The sequence below is a fragment of the Drosophila sechellia genome, chromosome 2R (genome assembly GCF_004382195.2).
Source record: "Drosophila sechellia strain sech25 chromosome 2R, ASM438219v1, whole genome shotgun sequence".
Classification (NCBI taxonomy): Eukaryota; Metazoa; Arthropoda; class Insecta; order Diptera; family Drosophilidae; genus Drosophila; species Drosophila sechellia.
The window spans coordinates 4,414,156-4,441,122 of record NC_045950.1 but is presented as its reverse complement, the minus strand read 5'-3'; the positions used below and the strand labels follow the sequence as shown (position 1 = coordinate 4,441,122).

Here is a 26,967-nt window from a genome sequence, read left to right as displayed (position 1 = left end):
GACGCAGCAGTAGCAGCAACAACAGCAACAACAACAGCAGCAGCAACAAGAGCAGCAGCAGTCGGGCAAACAAAGGAAGAGGAACAAATTACAGCACAAAAACCAGCAGTGCCAACAACAAAAACGCCCGACGAGTGCACCAAAGGTAGGCAAATATGCTAAAACACAAAAAAATGCGGGAAAAAGCGGGGGGCAAAAGGGAAAATTTCAGGAAGCTGTTCTTAAAAGGGTACGACTGCTGCGCTCGATACCCATCATGGCAGAATATTGTATAGGACTCATTAATGACTTTCAATTAAAATGTAGTATTTAAACTGTTTCTTAAATACTTAACTTAGATAGCATTTATGTAACTAGTAAATAAAATGTATTGCAAGACTTTAAATACCAGAAAAACTTAATTTAATGGCTTATATAAATTACACTCAGATAGCATCGAATATACACTAATTGAACCTAAAAGAACAACTCTGGCATAACGCGTTATAGTTGCGCTTCTAGTCCGCAGTCCATTTTAACCAAATATTGTTCGCGGAAAACTGAGGGGCATCCGACTGTTATTAATACAACTAATTGAGAACCTACCACAACGCGATGCGGAGTCGGACATGCAGTGGTGCAAATGGTGCGAATGGGAAAAAGCGGGCAAACGACAGCTTGCAATTACATCCGAGACCACTTCTGCAGCCCGCTGCCTTTGGTGCACCACCCGCTGCACCACCCACCACACCACTACACTACACCACTGCCCCACTGCACCCACACACACACACGAAGGACAAAGTGCACTTCAAACAAAACGTCGCCCACATGGAAGCGTGCGATTTGCCGCAATTGCGTATCATTAATTTGCGTTTTGCCTGCCACCTCCCATCCCAGCTTTCCCTTTCCACCATCCATAATACCGCCTGTCGTCGTTCGGTTAAATTACTTTGTAAAATGTTTCATGGATGCAACGCGAGGAGCAGCAGCACAACAATTACAATTACACAGGGAAGAAACATCACTTATGTACATCAAATGAATTATTCATAAAGTTATAGTAAGTGTTAATGATGAGTAGACAATGTTATTATATTCATTTCAAGTTTCGTTTCGTTTACCTCTTTAAAGGTTAGTTTAGAAAATGAGTATTATTACATAATTAACCATTAGCAACATAACAAAAGAAAGGCTTTCTCAATAAATATCTCGTGTAAATAAGTCTTAAATGACCTAGATATTTAAAAACATAAATATTGAAACTTAGAATACAGTATAAAACATTTAAATAGCTAGTGTTCTTTACTGAACTGATAGTAAAATCTCACAGGTAAATTCGTGAAGTTCGCAAATTCAGTCAGCGCATAAACCAAGGAAAAGAGTAGACAGAGTCCATAGGTGGAAGGATTGGTTTGGCTTTGCGGTTTTGCTGTTACACGAGTACAGCAGTTACTACTTACGTTGCACAGACAACACACCCCACCCCCGCAGTACCACCTCCCACCCCTCTAACGACAGTAGGCGAATCCGTAGCGCTCTTTTAATGCATTTTCAATATTCTAACGATGCCACAGCAAACTGGCCAGAAACACATCAGCGCATCGAGAGCTGGCCATATATAGAGATTATACGAGTGCCCACCGCTATTGATGTTTTCCTGTTTCGGAGATTAACTGCTTTGAAAGGGCTTTTGGCATTGTGTCATTGTTGCCACTGAAATCGAATTATTAAGTGGTTAAATGAATTAAAATTGGTCAAATTGCAGCAGTAGCTAAATGAGATTATCTTTGGTATATGTGCACTTCTATAGAGTCTGTTCAACTCGTAACTTTCGCAAACCCGACATTCCACTCAACTCATCTTGTTTTCAAGCGCCGCTTTTGAAGCTGCTTCCCATCTCAACTGAATGCGAAAAGTATTTGACCTCAAGTAAAACCATTTTATGAGCAATAATAAATGTATTTTCGCTATGTAAAAAAAATAATTATTGCAAAAGTATGCAGAGGCTGTGGAATAAAAGGGGCCAAATGGCGAGGTCCACTCGAGATGCTCGTTGAGTTTGTAGCTTTTCGTACAATTATTTCATGCTGACTGCTAATTAAAACTAAATTGAGTGCATTCGGTGGGCGGGCAAATGAGTGGGCAAATGGGAAAAGTGAATTCACGTTTGACAAATATTCGGACTATTAATCATTTCGATTTGCAACAGCGAACAACACTTCCAGCAATTTCCGTTTAAGGGGAAGCTGAAAAAAACGTGCTAGTAGTAAGCGTTCGCTTAATTAAAATCGTGACAGACAAGAAAAACACTGCGAAAGTATTTAATTTGCAAATGAAACTCACGGATCTGCATGCACCGAAAAAGGATTTAATTTATTAATACAATTAAAGTCTTTTTGCGAACGCAACTTTTCCATTTCTGAATATGTTCCATCACCGTGCACAATTCTCTTATTTAATCTATTTGAATGCCAACTCATTTCGCAAACACAATGAATTCTTAATTGCCATCTAATTATTTGCAATTCCCCAATCGACATTTTTAAGTAGTTGTGAGCGAAATGGAAAATTGAATAAAGAAACCTCAGGTGGATGAGGAAAACTCTGCTCGGTCGCAGTTGGTTTGCAAATCGAGGATTCAACTTTCAGTTCCTGGCAGAAAGTCAAGTCAAGTCGGCGATGATGATGACAAGAATACGTACGCTTTTGCCAACTGTCCTGCCCATGACCATATTGGGCACTTCGTCTAGACCCCCTGGCGATGTTGGTGTCTTTGCCCGACGTCTTGAACCCAACCGATCCGATCTGAACCGGTTCCAGTTCTGAGACCAACCAACCCACACGGCAAGAAATCATGTGGCCGTGTGTCTGGTCTGGTTTTTGCCAATAAGTTGATAAAGTTAAGAGCAATACAATTTGTAAACCCAAATTCATTGAAACCACTTTCAAAATCTCATACATCACAAAATGAAACTAATATGATGTTTGAATTTATTATAATTTCGAGTATAATACGATTTCATAGCTTCAAAGTAAGCTATCTTTTTCTTAAGCATATTATTTATAAATAAACTCTTAGACTTCTAGTTATATTGGCATATTATAGGCAGTGCTGCTGCAATTGATCCCAGATTTTTCCGTGCAATCCCCATATCGGTGGTGCGTCATTCGAGGCCGAAGGGGCCATAAATGCCCGGCGCAGCCAGCAGGAAGCACAATAAAGACAGCACACAACAGCTCGCCTGCATTGAGCGGCAACAATAAAATGTACAATAAATCAATATAGAAAAACGTCTTGCATAAAAAGTCAGCAAAAAAATGGAAAAAGAAGAGGAGCCATTGAATTTCGTTGTGCGAAAGAAACCCTGAATGGATTTTCCACATAATTGCTCTGCAACAAATTACTGGCTTAACCGATTTTTCCGACACAATTATGAAGGGGAGTAAAAGAAAACTAGGTATATGTATATCATGATGTGCGGAGCCTTGCAAACTTTAAACGTTGCCCACCAGATTTTCCCCTCGATTTTCCACCACTCTTGTTTGCCTTTTCCTTTTCGCAAGCCGGCCGGCTTGTATAGTCTGTTTTGGGCCATTTTGCTTTGCTTTTGGCCAACTTGTTTGTCTAAAGGCAAATTTTATCTTTCTGGCTTTGCGTTTTCTTTTTTTTTTTCTTTTTCGGCTCTTTAAGCAGGTGTTACCAGTGTGTGTGCGTGTGTGTACCAGTGTGTTTGTAACCCACCTTACAAACTTGTTTGTTTCTATTGTTGTTGGCGTTACTTAATCGTCTGCGGACAGGTTATCGTTTGCTCTTGAACTTGAGGCGAGCAAACAAACAAACTTAAAGTGGAACTTGAACGGACCCGCCTGGGAATAAATATACACTACAGCCCGAAAATTGTTCTAAAGGTGACTTTCAATCTCGAATTTTGTACGTTCATTACCACATAGGAAAATCATCCAAAATTAGTATGGCTACAGATAATATATAGTCAATATATAGCCAATCATTTGTTGTTTACTTCCATTATTTACTGTAGACTGTGGGAAGGACGCACCACATGCTTACTTAAGCAAATAGAATAGCTTTAGTGTTCAAGAGTACCGATTAATTTTAAACAAATAATCAACGTTTAATCATTACCTACAAATCCTTATCAGTGTCCGATTTCGTGACTGAGTAACACACAAGCAAGATAAGAAATAAACCCAGGATTATAATTTAATCAAAAAAGGCACTTATGCTATATAATCCATCTATATTATTGCACTATTTAACTAGTTAACAATATATCTGAATATATCTCTGGAGACAATCAGTGTGCTTTCATCACTTCTTCTGCCTCCGTTCGTGAACACAAATGAGGCGTGCCACTCCCACTTTGCCTTCCGGTTTGCAGCCCCCTTTTCCCACACCGTCCGTTTAACGCGGACAGCAATTATTAAAACAGAGCCATTGGCGACATGATAAACGATTTCCGCAATATTTCCGCCAGCCCAGGATGGCCGTGGCAGAAATGGCAATGGAGGTGGCGCAAGGGAGGATTCACTGTAGGGTTCACCCCACCGCCCCTCCATCCCTTTATAGCCGCGGGGCAGAACGCTCACTGCGAAACACTTTAGCCGGCTACACAAATTTGTGCACGGGTCGCAAATTGTGGGTGCGTCGCAAATTGTTGAACAGTTCAAAAGGCCGCAGCAGGTTAAAAAATTAGACAGAACTCTTACGTAAAAAAATAGCAATCTTTACATAGCAAGTTGTTCTTAAAAATGAATTAAAAACACGACTACTTGATTATAGAAAATTATTAGTTAAGAAAGAGCTAAGCCTTTGGGGCCAAAACAGATGCTATCTTGTTTTTCAGAATACAATTCTCTTTAATCGAAGCATTAGCCATGTCCATTTGTCTGGATTAACAAAATGCAAATTGGCTTAATTATGCGATTTGTGAAATAGCAAGTGAACGGCCTTGCAAAACGCGATACAAAAGGAAATCTATACTGTAAATGCATACGATCTATATAAATAGCTGGACTTTAAATGGAAGCAACAATACACATTTTGTGCTCTAATACAGTTGTTGTTGTTTACACTTTGGCGAAAAGATTAAAAATGAGTTTTTAAAAATAGAACATAAACAACAACATTTGTGGGTGCAGCTAGCTCCTAGCTACTGAATTCATCGCAGAAGATGTAGATACTAAATCTGCGTAGGGATAGGGATTACAGATATCGCAGTGAATGCGAAATAAGTGCACAAGCTTAATAAATGAATAATCCGAGTCGCTTTCTAACTTTGTCGTTTATCTCATTCGTTGCTTTGACTCGTTGGAATTGTCAGACAGACGGACAATTCAGCTCAAAGAAGCTGGGTTCGGAAAAATCGAATTTTTGAAATTTAAAAGCTGGAATCGTTTGCCCATTTTTTGCCCATGTTTGCCCACCAATTAGTTTTTTTTGCCCACGTCCAGTTTTTGAGATATGAATTTTCGAACAAGTTCGAAAATTTTCGAAGATCAAAAATTTCACTTTTTTCAAAATTTTTTTTTTTTAATCGCAATAACTTCGTTTGCCCACGTTTGCCCACCCTTTAGAATTTTGAAATTTTCGAAAATTTTCGAAGATCAAAAATTTCACTTTTTTCAATTTTTTTTTTTTTAAATCGCAATAACATCGTTTGCCCACGTTTGCCCACCCTTTAGAATTTTGAAAAAATTTATACTTTAGAAAATATAAGACATTCAAGTTTACCTCGGTCTACTTTGCCCACCCTTCGAAATTATTTTTTTTCGTTTGCCCACTCTTAAAAATAAAAAATTTCGATTGCCCACCTCTTAAAACTAAATAATTTCGTTTGCCCATCCTTTAAAATTAGTTTATTTCGTTTGCCCACCCTTTAAAATTAGTTTTTTTCGTTTGCCCACCCTTCGAAATTAGTTTTTTTCGTTTGCCCACTCTTAAAAATAAAAAATTTCGATTGCCCACCTCTTAAAACTAAATAATTTCGTTTGCCCATCCTTTAAAATTAGTTTATTTCGTTTGCCCACCCTTTAAAATTAGTTTTTTTCGTTTGCCCACCCTTCGAAATTAGTTTTTTTCGTTTGCCCACTCTTAAAAATAAAAAATTTCGATTGCCCACCTCTTAAAACTAAATAATTTCGTTTGCCCATCCTTTAAAATTAGTTTATTTCGTTTGCCCACCCTTTAAAATTAGTTTATAATGTTTGCCCATCGTTTAAACTTAGTTTTTTCATTAGCCCACCTCTTTAAAATATATATTTTCAGTTAAAAACGTTTGCCCACCCCTTAAAAATGGTTTTTTCGATTTTCCATCTATAAAACCAAATTTGTACAGATGTATGTAATAACTGTAAGTTGTGGCGCCAATTTACATATGTATCTTAGGATCGGCGGACAGAAGCACTAATATTATTTGATTATGATGAACACATATATGTATGTATGTACATAAATATATATGTATATATACAAACAACTATATATATGTATGTTCATCAACACTTGCATGAAATTTATTAATGATTAAGAAAATTTGATAATTGGTCCGCCGATCCGGTGGGCTAATGAAAAAACTAAGTTTAAACGATGGGCAAACATTATAAACTAATTTTAAAGGGTGGGCAAACGAAATAAACTAATTTTAAAGGATGGGCAAACGAAATTATTTAGTTTTAAGAGGTGGGCAATCGAAATTTTTTATTTTTAAGAGTGGGCAAACGAAAAAAACTAATTTCGAAGGGTGGGCAAACGAAAAAAACTAATTTTAAAGGGTGGGCAAACGAAATAAACTAATTTTAAAGGATGGGCAAACGAAATTATTTAGTTTTAAGAGGTGGGCAATCGAAATTTTTTATTTTTAAGAGTGGGCAAACGAAAAAAACTAATTTCGAAGGGTGGGCAAACGAAAAAAACTAATTTTAAAGGGTGGGCAAACGAAATAAACTAATTTTAAAGGATGGGCAAACGAAATTATTTAGTTTTAAGAGGTGGGCAATCGAAATTTTTTATTTTTAAGAGTGGGCAAACGAAAAAAACTAATTTTAAAGGGTGGGCAAACGAAAAAAACTAATTTTAAAGGGTGGGCAAACGAAATAAACTAATTTTAAAGGATGGGCAAACGAAATTATTTAGTTTTAAGAGGTGGGCAATCGAAATTTTTTATTTTTAAGAGTGGGCAAACGAAAAAAAATAATTTCGAAGGGTGGGCAAAGTAGACCGAGGTAAACTTGAATGTCTTATATTTTCTAAAGTATACATTTTTTCAAAATTCTAAAGGGTGGGCAAACGTGGGCAAACGATTTTATTGCGATTTAAAAAAAAAAAAATTGAAAAAAGTGAAATTTTTGATCTTCGAAAATTTTCGAAAATTTCAAAATTCTAAAGGGTGGGCAAACGTGGGCAAACGAAGTTATTGCGATTAAAAAAAAAAAATTTTGAAAAAAGTGAAATTTTTGATCTTCGAAAATTTTCGAACTTGTTCGAAAATTCATATCTCAAAAACTGGACGTGGGCAAAAAAAACTAATTGGTGGGCAAACATGGGCAAAAAATGGGCAAACGATTCCAGCTTTTAAATTTCAAAAATTCGATTTTTCCGAACCCAGCTTCATTGAGCTGGACAATTCGTTTGATTGATTTCGTTGCCTTCTGTGCATTCGCGCGCTCAAATTGTCACTGAGTTCTGGCGTCGCATCGCTCGTCAAATGAGGAAATGCTTACTTTAATTTTATTTACTTCTGCGCGTTCCTTATCTCAATCTTAACGAGATGGGGGCAGCGGTGGCCTTTGTGCGCAGACTTTTGGACCCCCGGGTCATGGATCATGTGCATGCATAATGCGCCCGAGTCAAGAAGTCCATTGTATGTATGTACATAATTTATTTAAATTCATTTGTTGTTGCAAATTTTTCGCGGCCATAAGTATTTCATTCGGTGTCAGCGGCTGACGCGAACTACGAATTCTATGTATCTTTACTTGCTTACATGCAAAAAGTCAAGTGATGGGTTCAAGTGTAACATTTCTAATGTTGTTTAATTAATTTAATTAATTTTAAAATATATATAGACCTTAAATTAGTACATTTTTGCAGGACTTCTTCAACTTCAACTTTTATATTTGAAAACTCTTTGGAAAAAATTCAAGCTGAGTTCAATTCCTTTTTTTGGACTATCCTCGAGATCTGCATCTTGCATGATGGCCAAATATTTTTATTTAATTCTCGTTGCGTGAAAATTCCAACCGAAACCGCAAAAAAAGGGACAAAAATATTTTGCATACACTTGTTTTTGTTTCTATTTTCATTTGTTTTGCGGCATTTTGCGGCGAGAAAACCAAGGAATTTGCATAACAAAGTGAAGTGACGGTTGGCGGGGGAGGGGGAATGGGGAAAGGGGAACTAACAGCATACAAAAACAGAGAGACAAAGAGACCGACAGAGAGACAGAATGGCAGACGGAGAGCAGTTGTTATTTTTGGCACAGCCAGAGTGATGGGCGGGGGAGCGCGGGGAGAAAGAGATGTTTACTTAGGCCAGGTTAATGCACCGCAGATTAACAACAAATAAGATGCGGGTGAGCGAGAGGGAGATAGGGAGGTGGGCCAGAGGGAGATAGCACACGTACCTTTATCGGGTAGGGGACGCAGAGTGGGGGCCTCCTGTTGCTCCTGCCACTGGACCTTCCTGTAGCTGCTGCTGCTGCTGCGAAAATTGATGCGCCCGCTGCTGTTGCTGCTGCATCTTTCCACGGCGACCAACAACATCAGCAACAAGACCCATGAATTCGCTGTCGCCGGCATTATGCCGCTGGCCTCTCTCCTCGCACACACCACGCACACACAGACGCGCGCGCGACTCTCCTTGTTGTTGTTCTTCTTCTTCTTGCTCTCCTTCGTGTTGTTTCAGCCTTCCTTTTACACAATAACGCAACACTCGCACACTCACGAACTCGAACTCACACCAACACAGACGTAAACCGGGGGTGGCAAGCAAATCACAAACAGGTAACTTTTTTACTTAGATTTCCATTGAAACATGCATTTTGTTTGTTTACTTTTTCGAAACGCTTTGCGCGCTCAGAATTCGCAGCACATTAGTACACCGCACTCAATCACTTCAGCATCCCTCATGCCGCGATTTTCTTATCCGCCAAACACAACGGAAAAAACAAATACTAACTCATTATATTATGCCGGCTGTTTGTACCGAAGCGGCGTGATTTCCCGTAATATTTTCTTCGACTTCAGCAGCACGCACGACCGCTCGATTCAAATATTTTTCGATTTCTGCCCTGCGAGATTTGCGCGAAGCAACCGAACACCTTCAACTGCGTTTACCGATTGAAGCGCTCCAGCCGGTTAAATACTACGTGCATCTATGGAAAGGTATTTTTACATCCGTGACTGCGGTCACACTGTCGCTGTTAGTGAGATGAAGAAATTTAACAGTGCTGTTAATGGACCACAGAAATTGCAAGGCGCTTATTTAAAATAATTTTGATTTATAATCATCTCATTACTTTTAATGGAGATATTTTGATATTATCGAAGATATCAACAAGTGCTAATTAAAAATAAAACAGAGGAAGTCCCTTAACAAAAAAGCTCTGTTAGACTGAAAACGCTCTTTTCGTTTTTTAGTCACAAATCGAACAGCCGGCAGTTGTCACAATATTTTGATTTTTCAAATTTTCCTATAGCCCAATACAAATTTAAAAATACATACTGAACAGAGAAATTTAAGAAGTTTATAATTGTCTGCACCCAGAATGCTGCGCCAATTAAGGGTAAGCCCTGGAACTGTACCCAAAGCGGTTGCATAAGACTGCAATTGAATGCATTTTGTGCAGTTTTCCTACATATGTACATTTTCTATTTATATTTTCGCAACGACCAGTTGACAATGGATATTTCGGGTTGGATCTTCCTCCCGTGGAGACGCTCCATGTCCAACATGAAGGACTCTCCTCCGCCGCCGCCACCTCTGGCCAGCACTTTCGACGACGTGATTGTGGACTACGAGGACCCGGATTATCTCCCACTGCCGGAGTATCCGGTGCGTCCCAATGAGCCGTTGGAAACTCGCAAGCAGCGGTGGGTAAAACTATTAACTATTAATTAATAACTATTAAATTATAAATATTTATGCTTGCCAGAAGGCGCACAATATTATACTTTATTTAATCCTTAATTAAAAGAGATCATAGTTTAATTTCTATATTTTCCCTTGCTTTCATCCACCATTGTCTTGGATTAGCTTGATATATAAACTTATTAAACTAAACCAATAATAATTTTTTACTGACTTTTATTAAGCAAACATGATTACCGCTATTTAGATATTTCCATACTACTTTTCATTTTGAAATGTAAAACAGGAAATTAGGAATTCAACACTCAATTTCTATTTTCTTCATCAAACGCATTTCTGAACTTATTCTTTCCATAAGTATTTCTTAATATTAACCAGAAAAACACTTCACCAATGCTCTCCAGGCTTCTGTACCAATCGCGCAAGCGCGGAATGCTGGAGAACGATCTTCTGCTGAGCACCTTTGCGGCCAAGCATCTCCAGAACTTCAGCGCCGAGCAGACGGCGCAGTACGACCAGCTGATCAACGGGGTAAGCAACGACTGGGACATCTATTACTGGGCCACCGAGGTGAAGCCCACGCCCAAGGAGTACGACACGGAGATTATGGGGCTGTTGAAGGAGCACGTCAAGAACGCCGAACGGGTCACGCGACTCCGCCAGCCGGATCTGAATGCTTAGACATGCACCTCGTGCTTATGAATATGATTAGTTAGAAGTTTTTATGATCCAGGAGATCATATCCTTACCACAATTACCAAAGCGCAAATATGTATGTTTAGAATACAAAATATAATGAATCTTTAAAGTTATGGAAGTGAACAACCGAAACTAACACCTCTCGAACACCTTGTACAGAGTGGGCAGGTTTGTGAGCTCGTAGATCTGATCCTTGATGCGTGGTGGTGGCAGAAGATATTTCTTAAAGGCCGGAAATAGAACGTGTTCCATTGTCCATCTGGAAAAGCACGCAGTCGCACCCTCCCGCCAATCCAATTGCGCGTAAAATCGAGCAGTTTCCCTGCAGAAAGTCTCGAAGCATCGTGCCTCCTGCTCCCAGTCCACTTCGGTGGCCAAGCGGAGCAGGTAAACGGGCAGGAAGGCCACACAAGGTCGATGCTGGTGCAGCAAACTTGGCAGAGATTCGAGCATTCCATCCTCGGAGATGCGCAGCCCGAAATACTCTTTCATGATAGGCGCCTTTTTCAGAAGAATGTCCGCAGCACTGTCCGCCAGCTCAGCCTTATCCCCGTCCTCGGGCGTCCAGCCGGCGGCTTCGCTTTCCAGCGAAAGCACCAGCAGCTCCTTGAGAGGCAATGGCGGAGTTATTGTGATTTCAGAGCAGTTTTGAAACTCGTAAATCATCCGCTGGTAGAAAAGTTCCTCACTAAACGAGCGTGTGTTGCACATATAAAGGCGCGTTTCATGCTGGAACAGGGCTCGCCTCTCATCCACACACCCCACATAGACCAAGTTTTTGAGCGTGCTCCTCAGCTGAACGCTGCACTGCCGCTCCACCCGCTTCCGCATGTCTAGCACGCTGCTCAAACGCACTTCTCGCGATTTTTTTGCCGCTGTAACGCGAAAACTCTCTTCTGGCAGACGAGTCGCTTCTTGAGAGGAACTGGAGGACATTCCCGAGTCACTTTTGACCAGCGGCGCCAGAAACTTATCCAGCTTTTGCTCAGTGGAGTCAGTGCGCACCAGCTCCTTAGGATAGATACGTTGCGTTTTATCAGCCGACTGGGTTTCATCCAGGTCGGGGGCTCCTGGTAGCCTTAGCTGTTTGTAGAACGTCCGCGTGGCATTGCTGCCAAGGAGTCGGGCTTCAACCTGCTGCTTGATGCTATCCGCAATCTCTTCCTGGTAGAGAAAATGCACCTCATGCTTGGTGGGATGGACATTCACGTCCAAGTTCTGGGGCGGCAGCGTCAGGCTCATATATACGAAAGGATGGTGGCCACGGGGCAGGTATGTGGCATAAACCGAGTCCACGGAGGTTCTGAGAGCTAAGGGATATGTTGGATTCGTTTTCTGAATGAGGAGATGTTTAAACTCACTAACCTGTGGACTCCACCAGTCGCTGGTTGATGAACAGCAGCATCTGGCACTTTTTGGCAGAATAGTTAACCTGGGTGATCAGGCACTCAGCCTCGAACTTGAAAACCTCATCGCGGTGGCTAAACTCCAGCAGTTCCTTGGAAATTGCTGCCCCGTAAATGATGCGGATGTTTTCGGATCGGGAACTGGCCACAGGTGTACGCAGGGCAGGTTGCGCGTCTCCCTGCTTGCGGAGGGTGAAGCCCACCCTTGGATTGTGGACAGCGTACCTAGCCAGAACCTCGGACAATCTCTGGAACTCCTCGCCCGGCGAACGGAGTGCCTGCCTCCTTTGCGGCATGTTGTAGAACAGATCCTCTATGCAAATGATCGTGCCTTGGTTTCCGGCACACGGCTTCGGTTGTCCCTGGAGCTTGCCATCCGCATAGGTGGCCTTGTAGCCGCACTTCTCCTTCGCCGTCTTGGTCTGGATGCTTAGGTGCGCCACATGACTAATGCTGGCTAAGGCCTCTCCTCTGAAGCCAAATGTGGCTATCTGGGACAAGTCCTCGAAGCGGGTCAGCTTGGAGGTGGTGAACCGCTCGCACACGATGGCCAGATCCTCACGTCGTATCCCCGTGCCATTGTCCTGGATTTGGAGCAGCTTCAGCCCACCGGCCTTCACCTGCACCTGGATGTGGCTCGATTGGGCGTCCAAACTGTTCTCGAGCAGCTCTTTCAGGGCGTTGGCGGGTCGCTGAATGATCTCACCAGCGGCTATGCGGTTCACCACCACCTCGTCCAGCTTCCGGATGACCCCAGGCTCCAAATCTGCCGCCATGGCGGGAAATCTTTACGCGAAGTTTAATGTAAACAAAAATCAGTGTGCCCGTTTGTTTGCGCGGGAGTATACAAGAGATAAAACAGACTATGCGGTAAGGCGGTAAATTTGAATTGTGATATCACTTTGCCTATAAGGATATGAACAAAAATTGAAGATACATTACCTAATTTAAAACTAAAAATGGGCTGGTTGGTTAACAACTTCTTTATTAATGGGTTAACAAAAATAATTCTTCAATTTTTACATTCGATGTTGTATTAATATATATATATATGGTGTTTTCCGTCATAACCTTTAGTTCATACATTTGAGTACTTCGTTTCTTTTAGTTCAGGTATATTCATTAGTTTTGAGGTAATGTTTGATATATTTCTATTGGGTTCTAAAATATATTGTCTTAACGAGATAACTGTTGTTAAATGTATTGAGAGATTACGCGTTTCCTAACAGTTAGAAATAACAATTAATAAAGTTTGATTCCTACGAAACATGAGTTTTAGCTAAAACTATTTGGATTTGCAAATAAATTCCGCCAGTTCAGAGCGGTAAGGAAAACCACGTTCTTCGTAAACGTTGGAAATAATATGGGGAATGTTCTTCAGCGGATACTATGCGAACCACTTGCACTTAAGGCAAATGAAAACTGAGATTCCCAGGATAATGGTGGTGTACTTGAAATAGCTACGCACCTTTTTGCGTTTACGCTCTGCGAGTATTTCATTGAAGTCAATGAACAGGGGATTCTGGGAGGGACTGAAGGAACCAAGCTAAAAATATATTTAAAATAAGTGAGGGTCCTGACGTAAGAACAATTAAAATGCGACACTTACATATTTGACTGTCTTTGTGATTTGGTTGACTACATCTCTATATCCCTCAAGACTGCTTTTCATCGCAGCCAACTGAATCTCCGAAGGTTGCCCCATTTTATTGTGCTCCTGGTTTTTTAGGATGAAGCGCAGGGAGGCCTGAATAATGACCAAGTGCTGCAGATGACTTGCGGTGATCAGTAGGATCTCATAGAAGCTGGAAGCATTTTTGTGTTAGTTGAAATAGTAACAGAATATAGACCACCACTGACTTGTTCATGTCATCCTTTTTGACCCGAGCTATCGACGAGATGCTCCAGTGATGAAGATGAAAGCTGCAATAAAGGGACATTTTATGATAGGTTCCATACGAATTTTACGTTATTTAAGTCCACTCACTCAAGAATGCCCGTCAGTATCTTGTGACGGAAGATGGGATACTCGATGCCGATCTTGCGAAGTGACTCCTCATCCATGACGAGGAAATCTGCCAGCGAGATCTTCGCAATGGCAAAGTATTGAACCATATTGCCAATATTGATGGCCTGCAGTATGTTGTTAAGTTCCTGAAAATATTCCGGGCAATCGCTCTTAAGGAAGATGCGTGGAATGTGATCCCTTAGCGTGTTGTAGCCCAGGAAGTGCGTCGGCACCAGGTAAGTGGAGGCTGGGCGCGGCAGGATCTCCAGCAGGTCGTAATATCCATGGCACTCCGCCACCTGGGTGGGCGTGTAGCCCTTGTTATTGGCTATCGTGGCATTCGCGCCCGCCTCTACCAACAGCTTGACCACCTCCACGTGATTTTTCTCGATGGCGTGAAAGATGGCAGTGCAGCCCTGATTATCCACAGCATCAAAGCTAACGTCCTTGATAAGCAGACGCACAACACCGACGAAGCCATTCTGGCTAGCGAACATAAGGGGTGTCATTCCATATTTGTCCGACACATTGATCACGGCTCCGTGCCGCAGGAGCAGGCCCACAATTCTCTCCACCACACACGGATCCATGTGGGTGGTGCTGCAGGCCATCATCAGCGGCGTGACGGAATCCAGCTGGCGATTCACGTTGGCCCCTGCCCTTTCCACCAGCCATTCAACTATTTGGCAGTGGCCGCGACATGCGAGCATCAGTAAGTTAAGACCACCTTTTACTGGCTGATCCACTTGGAGGACGAGGCTGCGCATCTCCTGCTGCATCGTCGTGAGATCCCCATCGACGACTGCATCGTAGAGCTTCTGCTCGGGATCCACGTAAGGAGCTGGTTTCGAGCGTTTCACCTGTGCGGAAGATACCCAAGTCACCCAAGGAACACCAGAAGGAACAGAACAAGGAACACATACCACATCCGAGAAGTAGAATCCATCGTAGCTGCTATCCGAGTCGGAATCTAGGGGAGGTCCGTATTTGCTTATGTTGTTCATCATACGGAAACTTAGATAAATCCAAATTTAGCAGCTTAAGCACATTGTTGTGGCCAAAATCAGGAAAAAAGCGAAAGGAGGAAAATGGCCAGGCAAAATTAGTGAAGGGAGGCGATGTTCTGAAAAAGTTTACACCATATCGATTCTTATCGATATCATTGGCGCGCTTTTTAAACTAAGCTAAATGTGACAAACGAAACTAATTTAAGCAATAGTAAATTTGCAGTTACATTAGAGATTAATGTGTTATCCCGACACTCTTAAGGGTTTTATTATTTCATTCGGACTCGCCATTTTTTTTGAGGCGCCTTATGTTTAATGTAAATTAAAAGAATTAAATGCCTTAAAGAAGAAAAAGTTTTATTTTACAAGTATACGATTTAACATAGCGTAGTTTGCAGCTCTACTTCTTTTTATCATTCTTGGCATGACGAGGTCCTCCGAAGTTCTTGCCCTTGTTGAACTTATTCTTTCCCGCCTTGTTCGTTAGCTTCACACTGCTCGCCTTCTTCTTGGCAGCGATCTTGGTCATTTTCTTGTGCCGATTTGCCTCGGACCTGGAAAAGGGTGTACAAAATTAGAACAACTGTTAACGAAAAGCGAGAAAGAGCTACTTACCTTAGACGCAGAGCTCCGCCACGACTCACATCGGTCAAATCGTTAGTGAATGCCGACTGACCGCCGCGTCGCTTCGGTTTGCCGTCGGAGGCACCTCCTCTGTGAACTTCGGTGGCGGCTCCCAGTTTGCCCGGACGCTTGCGCAGCTTGGCCATCTTGGCGCGCACAAGCGACACCTTCTCGATCTCCTTCATGGCTCGCTCTTTGGCGAGCTGCTCGGGCGTCTTCTTTCGAGGCTCCTCCTTCTTCTTCTTGCTGCGCTTTGCCTCGAGCTCCTTGACCGGTGGTCCATTCTCGCCATCGCCGCCGTACTCGGGTCGCTTACGCTTTCCTGCCGTTTTGCCCTTGCCCTTTCCTCCAGATGCTTTATCCTCGTCGCCGGTTGTCAACGCTAAGCGATCCTTCTCCGCCTCGCGTTGCTGTTTCGTCTGGAACCAACCACGTCGCTCGTTGGTCTGTCCCAGCAGCTTTCGCTCTGTTTTTGAGAGCTGTTGCTCCGTCTTGGCTAGTTGCCGTTCGGCCTGTTCTTCGTCCAGAATGTTTTCTACAAAACAATAAAATTACATCAGCAAATTTAAAAAATGTTACATTTATATGAACTTACGGATTTCTGGCTCCAAGCTTGTAAGTTTGTTGCGGTATTTTTCAATAATCTCTGGCGGAATAATACGATTCTTGATGGTACTTTCCGCATTCTTGATTATGTCCTTAACAATCTTGCGCTCCTTTTCACCGGCCAGGGAAACGGATATACCAGCACGCCCAGCTCGAGCGGTACGACCCACACGATGGATGTAGTGCTCTGTGGTGATGGGCATTACAAAGTTGATGACCGTTTTTACGCCCACAATATCGAGACCACGAGCAGCTACATCTGTGGCGATCAGCACATCAATCTGCTCCTCCTTGAACTTCTTGAGGGACTCCAGACGCTGTTGCTGGGTGAGATTGCCATGCAATTCGCCGGCCCGGACGCCCAAGAGACCCAGTAGAATGTGCAGTCGATGGGCCTGCTTTTTGGTTTGCACAAATACCATGCAGTGATCGTGGAACGTCCTGCAAATCAAACTAGCCAGGATGGGTTCCCGGTCGCCCTCCTTATCCTCACGTATGCGAATGAATTCCTGACGCAGATTGAAGGCCACTTGCTGGTTGTTGTTGACGAACACCTTGATGGGCTTGTCCAGCGACACGGCGGCCAGATCTTTGACCTGCTCGCTCATTGTGGCGGAGAACAACATGGTCTGACGTGTCTTACAGCAGGAGTTGATGATCTCCTTCATCTGTTCGGCGAAGTACTCGTCCAGCATACGATCGGCCTCGTCCAGAATGAGAACCTGTTCGGGATATCAAAAGATATTTAAAGTAAGGGTTCAGCTGAAGCAAACAAAGCAAACACAATAGATGTAAAATCAGCTTGCAACTGCCGCGCACAAGCAAGAACCAGGTTTTCCTCTTAGCTCCACAAAGAGCTCAGAGCGCAAGGATGGAGAATCATCATTCTTAAGTTATATAAATTAAATTCTCCTTGATTTCTTACCTCAATGGAATCCAATGTAAAACTGGGCGTATTTTTAATGTGATCGATTAGACGACCTGGCGTGGCAATGACAATGTCGGGATTCTGGCGAAGTACTGCCTCCTGAGCCTTCACATCCAGACCACCAATTGCCAGACCCACATCAATACTGGTGAACTGGCACAACTGCTTTGTCACCTGGTAGACCTGGGCGCCCAGCTCACGAGTGGGCACAAGAACCAGTACCCTGGTGATGGCCTTGTTGTTAAGAGGACGATACAGCAAACGCTCTAGAGTAGGCAACATATAGGCAGCCGTTTTTCCAGTTCCCGTGGCAGCACAACCGCAGATATCACGACCTAGCAGAGCCACCGGAATCGTAGAGGCCTGGATCGGCGTAGGATATGTGTATCCCAGCACACCGATGGCACGCATCAGGGGACGTGACAGGTTCATCTGGTAGAAGGAGGTGATCTGCTCGTTCGCCTCCACTGTGTCGGCGAACTGCATCTTCTCGCCCTCGTCCTCTTCATCCTCCTCTCCAGCCTTCTTCTTCTTCTTCTTGGACTCCTTCTTCTCCCTTAGCCGCAGGTTGTCATGCTTCAATTCGTCTTCGGAGAGATCTATCTCACTTCCATCGCTCTGCTCCGCGGCCACAGCTTCGGCGCCACCCCGCTTTTGCAGCCGGGCGGCGATCTTGTCGTCGGTCTTTGTGCGTGCCTTCCGCTTCACGTACTTCATCAGGTCGTCCCAAGTGTCCTGGTTGTACTCCTTCACCGAGGACACGAACTCGAATCCCTTCTCAAACTCCGTCACCTTCTTGTGCCTCAGTTTTGTGGGTTGGTACTGCGAAGGCACTCGGAACTCAGTTTTGCTTTCGTTTTTAAAAGTGCGAGCTACTTACCTCGACCTCCGCATCGGAGTCCTCCGACAAGTTCTCCACCTCGGCATCGTCCTCGATGGTGCCTATCAAGTCCAGGTTCTTGGTTGCACCCATTTTTGCAGCAAAGAACTATTAAAAACTACACCAGCGCGTGTTTACAATTTAAAACACACGTGTGGCGTGTTAGGGATGGGCAAACCTGTGGTCAAATCATCGTTTGCAAGCGAGGGTGGAATTTGGGTAAATATTAGTTTGTTGCTTTTGTAATGTTAAGTAATTGCAAATAACCATAAACATAAGAATACTAAGTACAAGCAACATATTATTTTCATCATAATTGATATTTTACTTTGTTTTTTCAAGGCATCGATACATAACGAAATTGCGTGCCGGCGATAACTATCATCTCTAAAACGTCAGCTGTTTAACCAATGTTGTTATGAAATTTGCTTGAGTTTTCATCGAAAATGCTGCGTTTGCTGACAAAAACAAGGGTGCTGCGGTGAGTTTTTATAATGATAAGATACCTCGTCAACAGAAGTAACAATGGGCTGTCTTCGTAGGCAACTGATGCCAGCCACAGGCGCCACTCCACCTGTATCCCGCTTCTATGCAAAGAACCAAGGAGCATCCAGCCAAAAGTCGGATGACGACATGGTTAGCAATGAGCCCATCAAGTTTTTCGGCAGCCAGGCGGCCACTTGGCGCGCTAAGGACACACGCAGTGGCGGCAGCGACGAGACCCTGTGGTACCAACCCTACGTAATCTCCGCCAGCCTCGCGATCTTCCTCCTGTACTTCTGTGCGCTGCGCGAGGAGAGCGACATCGATCTGCGACTGGAGGGCAACTTGTACGAGCATGTCAGTGGTCTGGAGGAGGTGCAGCTGACTGTCAACTACAGGTACAACAAGGAACACGGACTGGACACCAAGGAGCAGGAGAGACGGCTCAGGGAACTGGGCGTTGATCTGGGCCAGTTGGACGCCAAGTTGGCCGCCCAGTAGTCGTAGGGTTGGTTTGTTGTACGTTTTTGTTTCGTTAAGTGAAATTAAACATTTTTAATAACTAGAAAATGTATGTTTCTACCAGGGTAAATTAATTATTAATCTTTTTTTAATGGATCGGTGATATTTTCAATCAAGTTTTGGTTGTTTTTGTTTGGTTAACCGAAATTGAGTTTCATTTTGGTTTAGCTTAGTTAAACAATACTTCATTTCTACTTCTAAATCTAAAAATTAAATTGAAAATTTCTTAAATAGGATCGGCTAAAAATAATCATCCAAGTTTTAGATTCAGTCTTGAAAATGTGCAAATAATTTTCCTTTGTTACGCCGATCCACCTAGATAAATATACATATACTGGAGGACGACTTGTGCCCGCACTTTATCACGCGGTGCTGAAGCTGGAAAGGATTATAAACTATAGTATAAAGGTATAAGATTTGAAAAAAATGTATGGATTCGCGCCAAATTTCTTTTATGTGGTCTGAGTGTGACCATACGGCAGCATCCTTGGTAATCACGCCAGCTGTTTGCTATCGATAGGAACAGCTGAGTTCGGTCAGCAGGTGTGCACACACTGGGATTGCGATAAGAAACGCGCAGGAAAAACAGAAAAAGGTAAACTGATCGTGATCGCTATCGCCATTACCTGTGCGTTTCATGCACACATTCGCTGACCAACGGCCGGCCCCACCCCCAAAACCAGAATCCAGTGGAAGGCGGTAGACTCCGACAGCATGGTGAGTAGACAAAGAAGCCATATCGCCATTGGCCCCCGCCCATTGCAACCGACAGACTTGCACCCAATCACGCCCTTTCAGAGCTACGATGACGATGACTATCCGGCGGACACGTTCCCCAAGGACTTTGGCTACCGAGCCTACAACCAGGATGGCCTGGAACTGGAACCCAATGCAACGGGCAGCAGCGAGACAAAGCCGCGCATTCTGCTGATGGGAATGCGGAGATCCGGCAAGAGCTCCATCCAAAAAGTGGTCTTCCACAAGATGTCGCCGAACGAGACGCTCTTCCTGGAGTCGACCAGTAAGATCGTGAAGGACGACATCAACAACTCCAGCTTTGTGCAGTTCCAGATCTGGGACTTCCCCGGCCAGATTGACTTCTTCGAGCCGACCTTTGATTCGGACATGATCTTTGGAGGCTGTGGAGCCCTGGTCTTTGTCATCGATGCCAAGGATGACTACAACGAGGCGCTGACCAAGTTCAAGAACACAGTGCTGCAGGCCTACAAAGTGAATAAGCGCATCAAGTTCGAGGTTTTTATACACAAGGTAATATCCATGAGTTGGGCGCTTATCGTGTTGATAACCCAGCGACACCTGCTCTTTTCCCAGGTGGATGGAATTAGCGACGACTCGAAAATGGAATCACAGCGGGACATACACCAGCGGTCGTCGGATGACCTCAACGAGGCTGGCCTCGATCAGATTCACCTGAGTTTCCATCTGACCTCCATATACGACCACTCCATCTTCGAGGCCTTCTCCAAGGTGGTGCAGAAGCTGATTCCCCAGCTGCCGACGCTGGAGAATCTGCTTAACATTTTTATACCAGTACGCGAAACTTGCATTGTTGTTTTCGAACTACGCAGCTAATTCCTTATCCATTGCAGAACTCCGGAATAGAAAAAGCCTTTCTGTTCGATGTGGTTTCCAAAATTTACATAGCCACGGACTCGTCACCAGTCGATATGCAGACGTATGAGCTCTGCTGCGACATGATTGACGTGGTCATTGATCTGTCCAGCATATACAGGCAAGTTAACTAATTTCGATGTATTTACTGCTTAATAACCATTGCTTTTCCGCAGCTCCGAAGAAACCGCCTTTGACAGCGGGAGCTCTAGTCTCATCAAGTTGAATAACAACACGATACTCTACCTGCGGGAGGTGAACAAGTTCCTGGCCCTGGTCTGCATCCTGCGCGAGGAGAACTTCAACCGGCAGGGCGTCATCGACTACAATTTCATCTGCTTCCGCGACGCCATCAGCGAGGTATTCGAGCTGCGGCTAAAGCGCCAGAAGCAGCTGGAGAACAACGACCAGGACGACGATGATCTGGTCGATGAGCAGACACTGATTCGCCATGGCCACGACGCAGGTGGAATTTCGCGAGCGCAGCCGATTAATTAGGCGCACTGCATCCCCAAGCGGCGAGCCCCTTTTATTGCCCCCTACGCTAGCTTCTCTGTGGACTCTTCGATTCCAATTTGTACGTTCTCTTCCGTTAAATCTGCTGTTACCTTTGTCTATTGATACGTTAAGACGCCACTCTCACAGAGCAGCGTAAAAAATTGCCCAGCGGTTGAAATTAATGATAATACTACCAATAAATATGTCTATTTTTAAATACAAGTGTGCTTTGGCCTAATTTATTGTTTCTTACGTTACTTTTTTGTTGTGATTGGTTGTTTTAGATGCTGCCACGTACATTTTTTGGAAGTGCTACTCTATGATAGTTCATTGTTTTTAGATAATTTTGACCCTCAAAAAAAAGATAACTAGTTTTGATCTTTTAAGAAAAAAAAACTATCCATGGTCTAAAATCTCTCCGCTGAGTAAAGAAAACTATTTTGTCTCGAAATCATATAAGAATATAAGATATAAAGGATAGTTTCTATCTTGGAAACTTTCTACTTGCTTCCTACGCAATATTCCTAACCCACTAAAGTACATAGACCCATTTCTTTCTCCTTAGATCGACTACTCCACAAGTTATGTTTAATCAACTGTTTTCAGGAACTATAGCTCCAGACCTGGACAAGATTATGCTGCTGCTCAGTCGCTTGGCAATCGCATTAGGGTTCATTTGCTGGTGTAAATAGAGTCTTAAAGTTTTGACGTAATTGCAAGACAATTGGACACATAACCCACTTCTTGTTTGCACAAGTGAACCATTCTGTGTTCCCAGTTGAAAGGGAAACCCCAATAGGTACAGAATGACGAGTGCAAGTCTTTTGTCTCGTTCCCTGCTAACAGAAGGTGCATAATCCTCACTTATATCGTAGTAGCTATCTATCTATCTAATCCACTGACCAATTGCAGCTCCGCGCTCCAAGAATCGCTCGGTGTTTACCCTGATTGTAGGCTTGGTGGCCGGCTACTGCCTGGCTCAAATCTTCTCCAGCATTGCGCCGCACGAGAGTCTCTATCCGTATCTCAGCAGACGCCTTCGCCTGTCAAGCGATTCCCAGGGGGCCACAAGTGGTCAATTGGCTCCGGAGCAGAGCGCGTTGAAGCATGATCATCGCAACGACAACGTCAGCGTGGCCGAGCAGCTCAAGAAGGAGGTACGCATCCTCTGCTGGGTGATGACCAATCCAACGAACCACAAGAAGAAGGCTCGCCATGTGAAGCGAACCTGGGGCAAGCGCTGCAACATCCTGCTCTTCATGAGCTCCGGCGCGGATGAGGAGCTGCCCACTGTGAAGCTCGACGTTGGCGAGGGACGGGAGAATCTATGGGCCAAGGTCAAGGAGGCGTTCAAGTATGTCTATCATCACCACTACAACGACGCCGACTTCTTCTACAAGGCCGATGACGACACTTACGCCGTGATCGAGAATATGCGGTATATGCTCTATCCGTACAATCCCGAAACACCCGTGCACTTCGGTTTCAAGTTCAAGCCCCTCGTGAAGCAGGGCTACATGTCCGGCGGAGCAGGCTACATACTCAGTCGGGAGGCGCTGCGTCGCTTCGTGGTCGATGGCATTCCCAATCCCAAGATGTGCTTGCCAGGAACGGTGGTCAACGAGGACATCGAAATCGGGCGATGCATGGAGAACCTGAACGTCACCGCCGGCGATTCCAGGGACGAAATCGGTCGCGGTCGCATGTTTCCCTTCATACCGGAGCATCACTTGATCCCGGCCAAGCGGGATAAAAACTTTTGGTACTGGAACTACCTTTACTACAAGACGGATGAAGTAAGTTTCGCCTGGATAGGTTTTCATAACTCTTATTTGCATCTTGTGTTTCGACAGGGTCTCGACTGCTGCTCGGACTTGGCCATCTCCTTTTACTACGTAGCTCCGAATTCCTTTTATGTCCTGGACTACCTCATCTACCACTTGAAACCGTACGGCCTACTGCGTTCCCTGGAGCCTCTGCCGGCTAAACTCAAAGTTGGCCAGTTGCTACCGCCTCCCGTGGTGCGTCCCCTGGCCAGTAACGAGGATTCCGCCGATGATTACGACAGAATCTATACGACCACGACCGAGAAGCCAAAGGAGCCAGATGCGCGGGAAATGGACTCCAAGGAGGTGGAAAAGGAGGAGGCCGAATACAGGGAAAAGCTTTCAAAGGAGGCCGAGGAACGCGAAGACAATGATTCGGAGTACACTGAAGAGGAAACGGATAAGCATTCCAAATCCAAGGAAACATCGAAGGAAAATTAACATGTATTGAGTTTAGTTGGTAGGAGGTGGTTAGTAGGTGGTTTGGAACCGAGCTGTTTCTGAAACTACTCAGCTCTTCCAGTTAATACAAAGTTTCTTAGATTATTATTTTATTTAGAGTATTTCAAATATATCATAATAAAGATATAGTAAATCCAATAATGGGCATGGTCAGATGTCAGTTCTTTCACAAAATTAGTTGATTTAATTCAATACAAAATTGGGAGATACTCGACTAGCCAAGGGATCTTAAAATCCTAAGCTGATCCCTTGGATTCGCAGGAGATTCCCGACACCACATGGACATACTTTTCCGGAAGTTGCATTTTAATCAATAACCCATTTTAAACATTAAAAATGCACGCTCATACAAGACAACATTGCCTATACGCAATTTTAATTTTTAAGATCGGTAAGTAGAGAGCTAATATATTGAAGGTATTTATGTTTTTAATCTTTGGATTGTGTTTTAATGCAATATGAGTGATTATTAAACTGCAACATAATAAAACTAGTAATATATTTCTAATAATTATAATATACTTGCATTTTGTACATTGAGTTTCAGGGAAAATGGGTTTCGCAATCAATTAGTAAGCTAATATATTTCTAATAATTATATTATTCATTTATTTTTCATATGTATAGTTCAAAGAAAATTGGCTTGCGGGACCTTTTCCACCTTTTGATCTTTTTGGTCGAAATTATATGATATTCGAATGCGATTGAAGATCTATTCTTGACATGAGACCAATAATAATGCCCATAAGCTAAATATGGACATTGATGTCTCTATACAATTTTTTATAAAACTGTTTTCTGAAAGCTCACTAAGTACTTTCGTACGCTCTCAGGGTGCGTGTCGTCACTACGTGAACGCGCGTCCACAGCGATTAGATGATTTTAATATAGCGTGATCTATGCTAAAGTATTCTGGGTACTACAGTTCCTATAGAGGATGAAGACAGGAATGCCTAGATCGACTTGGCTAGCTATCCGGCTAAAAGCAAAAAATGAGGATTGGCCCATGAGGGGATCGAACCCGCGACCTTCGCGTTATTAGCACGACGCTCTAACCAACTGAGCTAATGGGCCTTCGTGACAGCGGCGTTCTGGGTTATCAATTTCAATTAGGGGTGCTTCTCTAAACACTCATATCGCTACTTATTTAAAGTTCGAATAAAGTGAGTGTTATCTATAAACTGATTACTTTTTTGTAATCCAAACCATTGGTTTATAAATATATAGAATGATATATAAATGTATAAATATAATATAAAATTTATATATATATATATAAAATAAAAAACAATTCGATTACAATTTTAAATTTCTTGGAAAACATATTGCATGTTTTTTTATTCTTATCAGCAAAGAAGGAATATAATAAGAAAGTCTGCTGAGAATACTTATTGCAAGATTAGTCTTCGCCAAATAGTCATCTGAATCGGACGATGGAGTGCCGCTGGACCATTGATGTGATGGACCAAATAGATGTGTGGCCAACAATGGGAAGTGCATCAAACCGGCGGTTGTTGGCATCGACCAACTCAGGTATTCATGTGGACCCACTGAAGTGTGTTGGGAAATGGGGGGAGCTCAAGTAAGTGCACTACAGGTCTACAGAGTTTGTACGCAACTTGTATCCATTCTACCCCCAACTACTCCAGATGGAGAATCTGCCCTTGGACCCTATGGATTACGCACAGAATGGCGAGTTTCCCTGGACAATCGCACTATTCCCCTTCTTGGGGATCAGATTAATTTCCACAGCAGCCGTTATGCCGACAGGCTTATGGCCCACCCGAACCGACTAGCAACTATCCTAGCTGATCCCATCTCCCTCCGAAGACTGAAGAGGGTACACCCCAGCGATCTCCTTACCCGGAGGATAATATAACATATTTCATTTTAAGTAATTGATAACTAGACTAGATTTTTCTTTCTTTTGTACTTTATAATTAAGATACCAATTGGTCTCATTTATCTTTATCACACATTAGGTTATGTACAGAGGAATTACTGAACGATTCCTTAATAAACCTTAATAAATAGAATTAGTATTCAAAAAAAAAAAAACTATTCAGAAGGGGTTCGTTCTTTGGAGGAGGCTCCTTGATTGCCCCCGGGGTTGTGCTAACGGCGGCCCACCTGCTGCTGTCCAAGACCTCACATGAGATTGTGGTCAGAGCTGGCGAATGGGACATGGCGTCCGTGGACGAACCGCAACGGCATCAGGAACGCCGTGGGGTCAGGGTGGCTCGACACGAAGACTTCAAATACTTCTATACCTGGACTCTCCATTTAAACTTATAGACGACATCCAGTCCATCTGCTTACCTCTTCAAGGGGCGTCCATTGACCAGACACACTGTTTGGTGTCCGGATGGGGAAAGCGTTTTTTTAACGACTCTCAAATGTCGAGCATACAAAAGAAAGTCGAGTTACCCATAGTGAACAGAGGAGATTGCCAGAATATGTTGAGGAAAACCAGGTTGGGAGCCAGGTTTCAGCTGGCCACCAGTCTCATGTGTGCCGGCGGAGAGAAGGACAAGGATGTCTGCATTGGCGACGGTGGTTCCGCCTTGGTTTGTTCCCCTGACGTAATCTTCGCTAGATTTCAGCAGGTCGGGATCGTGGCCTGGGGCGTCGGCTGCGGCAGGCCAAACGTCCCCTCGACCTATACAAATGTGTCCATGTTCAGGGAGTGGATTGATCGCAACCTGAAAAGCAACTCAGTGGAACCGCTTAGGAACTGTATTCCTATCCACCCAAGAATTTCGTCCTATCAAAAAAGATACAAGCTGCTTTAAATACCAAACTTCGCTAATGTAATTATATATATCGAATCAAATAAATGCATTTATCAAATTAAAAAGTAAGAGTTTTTTCTCTTAGACTACCATTCAGTTGAATGAAAGTGTAATATATATTATTATTTAAATGCAGTATGCGATATTTAGCACATGAAATGACATTTGTTTGATTTGTTCTTTACAGTGACCTTATTAAGATTTAAATTTTTAAACCGTCTATAATAATTTTTATTGCTTCTGGTAGCTTCCACCAAAATAGTGGAAGCTAGTCAATACTATATAAATTTTTCGCGTAAACTTAAATTCCCTTAAATCTGTTAAGTTCACCTTAACCGCCAAACTTTCAAACTCAGCGAAAATGATAAGCCAAAAGTACTCAATATGCCGATTGCCAGCATCGATGGCGGCATCGATGTTTGCCCACCACGAACAGAGCGGCTGGCCACACTATCGCTCAGCTGGCGCAGTTGTTGTTATTCTAGCATTTCTTCAGCGCGAGGT

At 43.3% G+C, this 26,967-nt stretch overlaps 9 protein-coding genes and 1 non-coding gene across 11 annotated transcripts in view; 5 read left to right on the top strand and 5 right to left on the bottom strand.

Annotated features, from left to right (window-relative positions):
* LOC6608140 (low-density lipoprotein receptor-related protein 1B) overlaps nt 1–9,332 on the bottom strand; it is a 54,365-nt gene extending 45,033 nt beyond the window's left edge. For both annotated transcript variants that reach the window (XM_032716944.1, XM_002032850.2), the window contains exon 1: nt 8,625–9,332. In XM_032716944.1, coding sequence (XP_032572835.1) covers nt 8,625–8,799 — 175 coding nt within the window. In that variant the 5' untranslated portion in view covers nt 8,800–9,332. The remainder of the gene's footprint in view (nt 1–8,624) is intronic.
* Nucleotides 9,333–9,606: 274 nt separating this feature from the next.
* On the top strand, nt 9,607–10,921 carry LOC6608137 (succinate dehydrogenase assembly factor 2-A, mitochondrial). Its single transcript, XM_002032847.2, has 3 exons — nt 9,607–9,785; nt 9,896–10,092; nt 10,495–10,921. The coding sequence occupies exons 1-3, from the start codon at nt 9,768–9,770 to the stop codon at nt 10,769–10,771; spliced, it is 492 nt and encodes a 163-aa protein (XP_002032883.1). The 5' UTR covers nt 9,607–9,767; the 3' UTR covers nt 10,772–10,921.
* Nucleotides 10,864–13,009, bottom strand: LOC6608136 (DNA mismatch repair protein Mlh1). Its single transcript, XM_002032846.2, has 2 exons — nt 12,155–13,009; nt 10,864–12,099 (listed from the first exon to the last, which is right to left on the bottom strand). The coding sequence occupies exons 1-2, from the start codon at nt 12,969–12,971 to the stop codon at nt 10,922–10,924; spliced, it is 1,995 nt and encodes a 664-aa protein (XP_002032882.1). The 5' UTR covers nt 12,972–13,009; the 3' UTR covers nt 10,864–10,921.
* A 150-nt stretch (nt 13,010–13,159) lies between these two features.
* On the bottom strand, nt 13,160–15,311 carry LOC6608135 (poly [ADP-ribose] polymerase tankyrase). The gene is made up of 5 exons (XM_002032845.2): nt 15,127–15,311; nt 14,183–15,063; nt 14,056–14,118; nt 13,805–14,000; nt 13,160–13,741 (listed from the first exon to the last, which is right to left on the bottom strand). The coding sequence occupies exons 1-5, from the start codon at nt 15,208–15,210 to the stop codon at nt 13,583–13,585; spliced, it is 1,383 nt and encodes a 460-aa protein (XP_002032881.1). The 5' UTR covers nt 15,211–15,311; the 3' UTR covers nt 13,160–13,582.
* A 235-nt stretch (nt 15,312–15,546) lies between these two features.
* Nucleotides 15,547–18,418, bottom strand: LOC6608133 (probable ATP-dependent RNA helicase DDX27). Its single transcript, XM_002032844.2, has 5 exons — nt 18,249–18,418; nt 17,366–18,190; nt 16,430–17,162; nt 15,826–16,369; nt 15,547–15,764 (listed from the first exon to the last, which is right to left on the bottom strand). Exons 1-5 carry the CDS (start codon nt 18,339–18,341, stop codon nt 15,611–15,613), a joined length of 2,349 nt encoding a protein of 782 aa, XP_002032880.1. The 5' UTR covers nt 18,342–18,418; the 3' UTR covers nt 15,547–15,610.
* A 206-nt stretch (nt 18,419–18,624) lies between these two features.
* Nucleotides 18,625–19,305, top strand: LOC6608132. The gene is made up of 2 exons (XM_002032843.2): nt 18,625–18,729; nt 18,791–19,305. Exons 1-2 carry the CDS (start codon nt 18,695–18,697, stop codon nt 19,230–19,232), a joined length of 477 nt encoding a protein of 158 aa, XP_002032879.1. The 5' UTR covers nt 18,625–18,694; the 3' UTR covers nt 19,233–19,305.
* A 483-nt stretch (nt 19,306–19,788) lies between these two features.
* On the top strand, nt 19,789–21,605 carry LOC6608131 (ras-related GTP-binding protein C). The gene is made up of 5 exons (XM_002032842.2): nt 19,789–19,970; nt 20,052–20,522; nt 20,586–20,804; nt 20,864–21,006; nt 21,062–21,605. Exons 1-5 carry the CDS (start codon nt 19,968–19,970, stop codon nt 21,381–21,383), a joined length of 1,158 nt encoding a protein of 385 aa, XP_002032878.2. The 5' UTR covers nt 19,789–19,967; the 3' UTR covers nt 21,384–21,605.
* Nucleotides 21,606–22,041: 436 nt separating this feature from the next.
* On the top strand, nt 22,042–23,801 carry LOC6608130 (glycoprotein-N-acetylgalactosamine 3-beta-galactosyltransferase 1). The gene is made up of 3 exons (XM_002032841.2): nt 22,042–22,232; nt 22,296–23,179; nt 23,237–23,801. Exons 1-3 carry the CDS (start codon nt 22,190–22,192, stop codon nt 23,648–23,650), a joined length of 1,341 nt encoding a protein of 446 aa, XP_002032877.1. The 5' UTR covers nt 22,042–22,189; the 3' UTR covers nt 23,651–23,801.
* An 870-nt stretch (nt 23,802–24,671) lies between these two features.
* Trnai-aau lies at nt 24,672–24,745 on the bottom strand. The gene has a single exon. It is a non-coding gene; the product is annotated as a tRNA-Ile (tRNA).
* A 1,005-nt stretch (nt 24,746–25,750) lies between these two features.
* On the top strand, nt 25,751–26,463 carry LOC6608128 (phenoloxidase-activating factor 2; the record flags this gene model as incomplete). The annotated part of the gene is made up of 2 exons (XM_002032840.2): nt 25,751–25,895; nt 25,967–26,463. Coding segments are annotated over 2 exons (642 nt in total), but the record flags the coding sequence as incomplete, so codon positions are not given.
* Between the last annotated feature and the right edge of the window lie 504 nt (nt 26,464–26,967).